This window comes from Molothrus aeneus, chromosome 3, assembly GCF_037042795.1.
Source record: "Molothrus aeneus isolate 106 chromosome 3, BPBGC_Maene_1.0, whole genome shotgun sequence".
Lineage (NCBI taxonomy): Eukaryota > Metazoa > Chordata > Aves > Passeriformes > Icteridae > Molothrus > Molothrus aeneus.
In genome coordinates, this window is record NC_089648.1 from 78,553,279 (window position 1) to 78,562,669 (window position 9,391).

The following is a 9,391-nucleotide window of genomic DNA, read 5'->3' on the forward strand; positions in this document are numbered from 1 at the left end:
GTGCCGCAGGTGTCTGCTTGGAGAAAGAAGCATAAAGGAAGAAATCATTTATGCAGATGCTGTTTACAGTACTTTTGGTGCAGAAATGTTTCTCCAAATGTTATTTTAAAATAGGCAACACTATTGTTGAAATTTTCAAATTACTGAGCTCAGTTTTCTGTGGTCTCTGTGGCCTTTGGAAGCTCCTACTGCATGAATGACAGGAAAAAAATACTCCATTGCAGGGGAGGCATTTTTTCAAAAACAATTGCGAATTTAATAAAGAAATAAACCTTTGTTAAAACTTGCAGGGTAAGTATAAGGAGGAGATTTTGTGAATACAGATACTCATACAGGTAGTAAAACATGATGTAAAAAGCTGATAATTGGATGGTGTCTTCTGTACACCTGGAGATCTGTCAGGTGCGCTTGGACTGGCACATGAGCATTGTTTTAGCCTAGTAGCAGATGGACTGACAAGCAGAGTCACAGAGCAACTGTCCTGGTAGTACCGCAGCACCTTCATTCTGCAGCTGTTTTCTCCCACAATAATCTGTTGATAAAACTGACAGAACATGGCCAAGGGCAGAACCATTTAACTCTTACAAGCCGGGACTCAGACACAGGCATGTGGGGCTGCAGTGGGCCCATGTTTTTAAATGTGAGGGAAAGGAACTGAACCTGTGCTGCAGCGTTGTGTGAGTGCTCCCTCTCCTCCACACCCAAGGATACTTGTTACACTAGTTACTTGAATGTGTGCCTTATGGTATTCCTATCTGACTAGCTATTATGTTTTATATGCTGGTTTTGAACTTTGTTTGGGGTTGTTTGTTTTTTGTTCAGGTTTTTTTTGATTCAGTGCAAAGTACACATGTGAGGAGTTAATTTAATTCCCAATAAAATAAAAGCTTTTTATATTAAAAAAAAATCAGTTAAACAAGAATTGTTTCTCTGCAGCCCTTTTATAAAAGATCTCCATTCTCTGGTTGTCAAAGCCTGGGTTAAAAGTCTGGCATGCAGCCAGGCAGGAGCCAGGATTGCTGACTGCTCCTTTCTGAGCTCAGATGCTGCAGAGGCCAGACCTGGACTGTGAGGGTGCAGACCTGCACTGTGAGGGCTGCCTGCTTCCTGGAGCTGGAATGCCATGTGTCCTGCAGATTATCATCAGTTCACATGGTGACAGTAAATGCCTGAGGGATGGGGGTGTGCTCAAATGCCTGTCCAGCTACCAAATCTGTGAGCACATGTTCTCAGCACAAAGGTCTTTACATCCCAGGTGAAAACCATGCAGTGGCAGGTGCTTGGGAGCATGGAAACAGATTTGGAGCAGGCCCTGGAAATCACTGAATCCATCCCCCAGCCTGAGCTGTAGTCCAGAAACTGAAAGCAGTACTTGCATGGTTTGTTCATAACATCTAAGGCGGGAAGATCCACAGCTTCCCACTAGGAACCCCTTCTGCTGTTCAGCCAGTATTTACTGTAAGCATTTATTACAGAAAGCATAGTCCAGTTTAATACTCATAAATATTTATATATCACTTGCTTCTGCTCTGGCTCCAGGCACATGAAAAATACTTATGGTTCAGTTTATAACACTGTTACATAGTAGATGACAGGTCTTGGCCAGCTTGTCTTGATTATTTAATGAAGCAAAGGCAGTCTAATAGCACTGACAGTGCAAGACAGCATGAGAGCCTCTCATTACTCTCCCACCCCCCACATAATAAGCACACCATGTCAACATAACTGTTAATACAGCCCACGATTATGGAGGGGTTACATTTCCAGTGATACACCATTTGATTTTTATGCACATTAGTTGTATCCTCATTTTTGCTGCTATCTGGCTTGCTACACAATCATTTCCCAAACCATTTTTTTCCATACTTGTTGAATTTCATTTAGGTTGCAGACAATGTTTTTGGTTTTTTTTGTTTGTAAAGGCAGTTTTGTAGTTGGTGTACTCTTGGCCAAAACCTGCATCGTCTGCAGTACTTATGTATTAGATGAGTTGTAAAATTATTTTAACAACTTACTTAAAAGGTCTTTTTAACTTGATGGCAAATGACATAGGATGCAGCTTTGTCAGCAGAGGTGCAGACCTTTTCTAGTAGTTTCTCCAAGGTCATATTTCACCAGTTTTATACTGCCCAAAAACATGCACTGGTCTGAAACCTGGGCCTATACAGAAGAGCTGGGTATAAAGAAGCTGCTGCTGGTGCCAGAGTAAGTTAAATTTTAAAAGCTCTGCTCTAAACTACTCTCTATCAATACCAAAGCCACAGTAAAACTTAGGGAACTGCTGCTCCTGCTGTATTACATCCAAATAAATGAATTTGGACTGACACTAACTGCTCTTGGCAAACTCCACCCTACTGCCTCTTACAAGCTCCTCTGTGTTCAAAGCAAGTAGATGGTATTAATCATAGTGCAGTCCCCAAAGCTCAGCAAGGCCAGGAACTGCTCAGGGCAGCCTCTATCCCTTGGCCACAGAACAGCTGAGACTCATTTTCCTCTGAGTCCTCCAAGGAAAGCTATCCTGGCAACAGCAGCATGAAGAAAAACCACCTCAGGACACACCCAAGTGGTCTCACCTTTATTCTCCCACAGACCAAGAGAAGGGGACAGAGAAGAGCATTGCTGGGGACTCCCCATGCTGTGCTCCCCGAGGACACAGTTTCCAGCACGTTGCTGCCCAATGAGCTGGCTCTGCCTGGCGTGGCTGCCCTGGCTCCTCCCTGATAGCAGGGCTGTCACAGCAGACTGGCCTCGGGGTTCGTGTGGTCCACGTCACGCCAGTAAGGAAGCAGAGAAGGAAGGGCAGACAGTTTGTGTTCCAGGCGTGACCAAAGCTGAGCTGCTACAAAGCTGTTGCCTTTCGCTGATAAATGAAGACCATCAGACAAATAGGAAGAGAAATCCTACAAGTGAGGTTAAAACCAGGTGTTAGTGGATTTGCTGGCTGCAAAGTGCCTTTAGTAATTCTTCAAAGCCAGCTGGTAAACTGGTTTTATTTTTCACTGTTTTTGTTAAAATGTTAAGAGAATGTTCTGATGGCCAAAATTGCTGCTATTTATCAGTAAAAGATCATAGGATTAAGTGATGCAATCAAAAGTCAGCAGTCTACTGCATTGGGGAGAGCAGAGAAGAGAAAATGTTCAGGGTCCAAACTAGAGTTACCTGCTCACAGCAAAAGTCTGCAGTCTCCCATGGATGAGTTTGGCTAGAAGCATCAACAACACCTCTGTGCAGCCAGATCTGACCTTGAAATTAGCCCAACACTGCACAGTGGGTTGGACAAGAAACCTCCAGAGGCCACTTCCAGCCTAAACTATTCCATGGCTCAAGTTCAAGAAAAAGGCTATTTAGATATGATGTACTCGGGATATGTGCTAACCAAGCACCATGGCCAGGTTGCATACAGCTTTATTTCTCATTGCCAACTATGAAGCACTCTGGATTATTTTTTTCTTTCCCTAAAGTGTAATTTTGATGTATTTTGCAGCATTTCAGTGATAATGCAGCACCACCGGTTCCTCTACGCTAAGTGATGCATTTCACAATTTGTGTCAGTTTCAGGCATTTCTGATTTCATCGTACCTGGTTCTTCTGCATCAGGCTCCAGAGGTCGAGCACGTCCGTGCCGCACTCCTTGGCCACCTGGACACAGACCTGGGCGTACTGCCCTGTGGTGGCATTGCAGCGGTTCAGTTTGTCACCTGCCGGGCACAAACAAGGACAACATCCAGCACCCACCACTGATGCAGCACCATTTCAGTCTTCTGTGGCATCTGCATCAGGTGTCAAACCAGTAGCCATAAGCAATCACAAACTAAATCCACAGCAATGTAAGTGGCTGGAAGCTACAGCCTGTGTGGTCTTTTTCAGGGCACCTTTTGGTTCTGAGTCACTTGAAAATGTCTCTTTTGAAGAAATGCATCAGCTTGAGAGAGAAGCAACAGCAGACAGTATAATTCTGCTGCTCACAGCTCTCAGCTCCTGTCGAGCTTCAGGTGAAAGCAGTGCTTAGATTTAAACTCTTTTTTACACCTGCTAGGGCAGGTAAAACAGAGTTAAGTAAATGGAAATCTATTTACAAGTTGCTTTCTGCTTTTTGTCCACGTCTGATAGTGGAACCTTGGAAAATGTTAAAGATAGAACTCTGAAAATGTTCGGCTTTTTGTTTTCTCAGATCACTGCATCTGCGTAAGCAGTATGATAAATGATATAATTGTTAGATGTGATGATTGTTTAGTACTTAAATATAATTATTATATAATCATAAGAAGAATCATGAGAAACTATGTTGGAAATTTAAGGGGGCTATGTTTAGCTGAAATCTATGTATACAATAGAACAGTATAAGTTTAATAATTACCATGAAAGTTATATAACGATAGAATATAAAAAAACGATCATCTCGAATGTATGGTCGGAGTCAGATTTGAGTTGAATACTCCTGACACCCAGAGCTCAGAAGAAAAGCACCTGCATATAATTGCTTATGTGTTATGTGTTTCTGAACACTAACAAGTCCACATGCAACTGCTCCTTGCAGTAGCCCTCTTGCTACTTTTCACACGTGGATGAATGCTCCTGTGAACATCATCATCCTCCTGCTTCCCATCTCTCCTTTGCTCTGATACCTGACAAAACTAGAAATAGGCAGAAAACTTCTCCTTGATTCTGGAGGGCAGATGGTCTGATATTGCTGCTTATTGTGCCCACAACACTTCATTTGTGGTCCATGGTCTGAGATCACCCTGCCTTTTGTTCCATCCCCAGACAGTACTCTCTTTTAGACACAAGCTGGCAGATTCAATGCTGTAAATTCAAGTTTCCTCCATCCCTACTCCATAAAAAGGACAGTTTTAAGAGGAAAATGGGTTAACATTACAAGTGCTCCTTGACAGCTGGGAGCCAGATAAGCAGCATTTGAGGTGTGCTCACATGACATCACATCAAAGCCTCCTAATGCAAAATCATACAAGAATGTTGTCTAATTTAATGCAGTTTAAACTTAGGGTCATCTTCAAAGTTTTACTACTTTGATTGAAAACATCACTCAGGATATGCAACACCACCTAAATCATAGAAAACTGTGCCACAAATGGTACCAGCTCAGTATATCTATCTACTATGTATTTGTACCTGACCTAACTCAGAAGTTTTTTATAAATGTGCAAGAACTGGAAAAGGTGTCCCCAACAGAAAAAAGCACATGCTCTCAGGAAGTAAAATCTGTCACTGCTGGAGTCAATGGGATTATGGCAATTTCCACCAGCTCAGTAACACGAATAAGTGGTGCTATTATGTCTCTAATTTTAGAATTAGCTCCAATAACATAATGGGAAATAATTTAACTACCTCTTTCTTCTTTTTCAGGCACTTTTATTAGCATCCTTAGAATATGATATTCTCTGGTATTGTTTTGTTTAACCTTAAAATAAACCTGGCTGGAATATTACTGCTTATCCAAACAGATGTGAAATCTGCTGTACCTAGTAAAAACTTATTCTAAGGCCCACAATGCCAACATTTCTTCCATTATTTGTATTATTCTGGAAGCTGCTGGGACACGATGAAATCTGCTAGGACATGCTGACAAACCCCATGTTCCTAGAGGGCAGCCACTTCTGTCATTTCTATGCATTAACACATCAATCAACACTTTGGAAAAGATGTTTGTAATTACGTGGTAGTTACTCCATGAGCTTATCCAGAAGTTGTTTAGTAAAACAGCAGCTCTTTTCCAACAAATCATAAACATGACTGCAATATGGCACACACAGGAAGGAAACCACCGGACAACCTGGGATCTGTCACTTACACTCCACTGGTAAAATGCAGAAATTCCACCCATCCTCATCACTCACCTTTGGCAAGACATGCCTTTTCCCAAGCTGATTCCTGAAGAGGTGGGGGTGTAATCAAAATAATCTTGTCTGCAGCAATGTCTACTGACTTCAGGTACTGCACCATGCTCTTCAGGTTGGCAGCGTACTCCTCCAGAGGAACGTGCTGCTTGGGGTTCAGCTCTGTCAGGGGTGGAGCACAGGCATCAGTGGGGCTGAGCTCCCTGCAGGCTTCCTGCACAGCATTACAGCACTTTTACACAGCATGGCCATGGACACTCAGATCCAGCATCCAGTTCCCCTCAGTCACGGATCTGGGAGATGTGGTAGGAGAATTCTGTTCCTCGATAGCCAAAGCAGGCAAATCAAGAATTTAAAGACAGCATTTCCAACAGGCAAATAATGCACAGGGAAAAAAACCCCAACAGTTGGGGTTTTTTAAGATGCTTTTTTCACACCTTTGTATCTTAGTATCAGAAAATATAATCACCTCAAACCTTGCCTGAACCAAAACCCGAGATTTCCAATATTCTTGGATGCAGAGAAAATTCTGGAAAGTCCCATGGACATACAGTCAGTCCTTCATGCATTGATGGTATCATTTTGATTAGACTCTGCATCCTGCTATGCTCATCTGAAAGAGAATCCAAATGCTACCTTTCTTCGCTTCCTCAGCCCATCTGCTGAGAACTCATCAGTCTCCTTTACAGACAGAAGAAACAACTGGATGCCCAACTCCAATCTTAGGCAACTAAGTCTTGAGCACCCTAAATTTATTTTTCTAATATTAAAACTTGGTGATAGGGAGGGAAATGGAAGGCACTGCATGGTTTAAATACAAATGAAATGACAGGAAACAAACCTCTGTATAAATTGAAAGAGAGTAATCAGTTCCTAGAGAAGTAGCAGGAAAAGTCTATTCTGAAATGTTCTGCCTATTCTGCTAAACTGTAAAACTGTTTTAAGAGAATAGGTCACAGGAAAAAAAAAAGACAGAAAGCAAGCTACTCTACCTTTCAAAGCACTGTCATTAGCTCCAAAGAAAATAGTAACTGCAGCAATACTGTCAGCACCAGTACTTTCAGTGATCAGTCTAGGAAGAATCAACTTAGCCCATCTGGTGTTGTACCCCGAGATCCCACGGTTCACAACATCACATTTTCTGAAACAGAGGCATGTATCAAAAAGAACATCTCTTCTCTGTCCACCAAAACAAAACTTTGGAAGGTTTGAACCATTCTGTCAGGCCATCTGCCTCCATCCCTCTCAGGAAAAATGAGATGTCACGTGAGTTTTCAATGTGATCATGCTTTGAAAGTGCACACACAGGCTGCACATGTACTGTTTACCTGTTACACCATGGAACCAGAACAACAATCTTGAGAATCACTAAGGGATTTTTAATTTCCACTCAAGCTTTGAGTGGAAACACCCAATGAATATTTTCACCAGTTCTGGGCATGCTGCCCAGAAGATAGTTCCACTTCACTAAATAAATAAATGTCAATAAACAAACATGTATTCAGTATTAACCACTGTTGGTTTGGTTTTCATTTAGAAAAGCTCCATGACTTTCTGCAAGCTAGAACTTACTTCTGAAATTTAAGCTCTTACCTGACCAGTCTCTCAGCAAGGTATGCCCCCCAGCCATTTTCCTGGAAGGAGTACTGAAAATAAGGAAAATGGTTAGATCCTCACTGGAAGAACTTGTTCCCCAGAGCTTAGCCCCACCACTGGCACCTTCCCACCTGCAAAGCTTTTGTGCCTGGCCTCTGGCACTGCTGCTGGTGCATTTCCTCCCTGCCTGCCCTGTCCCTCTGAGGTCAAACACTCCTGGTTCCACCCAGGCACACTGCTGGCCTCTGAGGCAACACAGGGCTGGTACCTCTGGAGGGATGGACCCTGCGGTCCCTTCAAAACCCAAACTGACTGCTGTTGGACTGTAGTTTCATTTTGGACAGTGAGGGTTTGCTGTGTTCAGAATATTTTTCTATTTTATTTCTAATAATTCTGAAGAGCATCTCTCAAAAATCCTTCCTCTTCATGGAGTTCAGTTTAATACGTACCACTTCCAGAAACAGAAAAACTAATTCCTTCTCCTTATTCCCACTGCTGCACCATCCTCTCTGCTACAATTCTGCAGCGAGTCGGCTTAGACACCCATCTCCCATTAAAGACAAACCTGGTCTCTGGTTACTTTTTCATCAGACCAGCTCCGTGACCCACCACACAACCCATGCAACAGAAGGCAGGGACCCAAAATCAACGCCAAGAAGCTGCGGCTGCCTCAGACATGTTCACCAAGTGCAGTCACCTCAATGAGGAGCTGTGTCCGGCCTGGGCGAGCTAGACACGAGGAGCAGGGAGCTAGACACGGGGAGCAGGGATGCCCCAGGAGCCGGGAGGGCAGGTACAGGTCCCTGCAGGCAGCTCGGGCAGCACGCTGGGCCTCCCGCATGGAAAATGCCGCTGACACCGCAACATCCCAGCTACACCTTCACCTTCGCGCCCCTGTGAGACGGCCCCGAATCTCACATTCGCCCCCAGGCGCGAAGGCCCCGGCGGGTCCGGGATTGTAACCGGGGCCCCGAGCGCGCTCCCGGCTGGGCAGCCGGACCGTCCCCTTCCCGCCGCTCAGACCAACGCCGGCAGGCTGCTGAGCCGCCGGCCTCGGTGCGGGGAGCCGGGCTGGCCTGGGAGCTCCACACGGGAACTGCGGGGCCAGGCCAGGCGGGCGAGCACTACCTCAGTGATGGAGTCTCCGAAGAGCAGGACGCGGGGCCAGCGCAGGAGCCGCCCGCGGGCTCCCGCCTCTGCCAGCGCCATGGCCGCGGCCGGACATCCGCCGGGAGCGGCGGCCTCGCCGCTTCCTCTGCAGCGGCAAACGGGGCGGATCGGTGGAAGGCCCCGGTTACAAACCGGGTTCAGGTTCCAGCCCCACTCAATCTTTTATCGCCCCTTTACAAGGCTCAGTGGCGCAGGGACGCGGGGAGGGCGCGCCCGGGGCAGCCGCGGACCCACCCCTCACACACCCCCCGTGCTGGCTGGAAGCGCTCCCGACAGAACGCGCCCAGTTTCATGGTCTTAATCTGTTTCAAAGAGAGACTTCTTAAGAAAATACAATTGCCTCATTTAATTGGCTTCATACTGTTTAGCCTGCTAACGACACAATTTGAAGAGGAAAGTGTCGTTAATTTTGCTAATCGTCTAACACTACTATTACTATGAAGCTCATCGTTTGACAACAACTGCAGCTACCTCAGAGCATCAACCATGCTGTATTTGGAATTCTGCTCTGTGTCCTGCGGTGTCTGATACCCTGTGTCCCTTCTACCAGGCTGGGGTGGTCACCGACTTGGGGCACCAAGGCTGTGACAGATCATAAGTGCTCCCTTCTCTTGCAGGTGGTGGAGTTTTAAAGCTCCAACTAATCCCACCATGCAAACATGGATTCCATTTTCAGTTGCGTTCAAGACTCTTTTGAGTTCAAGTAGATACAAGCATGCAGGCCACCACTTCCTCAACAGGAACAAAACTATATATGCAAATTCAATACA

The 9,391-nt window shown here is 45.1% G+C and overlaps 1 protein-coding gene across 2 annotated transcripts; it reads right to left on the reverse strand.

Annotated features, from left to right (window-relative positions):
• Positions 1–232: 232 nt before the first annotated feature.
• On the reverse strand, positions 233–8,812 carry IAH1 (isoamyl acetate hydrolyzing esterase 1 (putative)). Of its 2 annotated transcripts, none has more exons than XM_066547225.1 (6): positions 8,580–8,812; positions 7,449–7,501; positions 6,848–6,996; positions 5,856–6,017; positions 3,580–3,698; positions 233–2,900 (listed from the first exon to the last, which is right to left on the reverse strand). In XM_066547225.1, the coding sequence occupies exons 1-6, from the start codon at positions 8,658–8,660 to the stop codon at positions 2,733–2,735; spliced, it is 732 nt and encodes a 243-aa protein (XP_066403322.1). In that variant the 5' UTR covers positions 8,661–8,812; the 3' UTR covers positions 233–2,732. The 2 variants fall into 2 exon arrangements, with proteins under 2 accessions (XP_066403322.1, XP_066403321.1); XM_066547224.1 differs by lacking the exon at positions 8,580–8,812 and adding an exon at positions 8,149–8,543.
• Between the last annotated feature and the right edge of the window lie 579 nt (positions 8,813–9,391).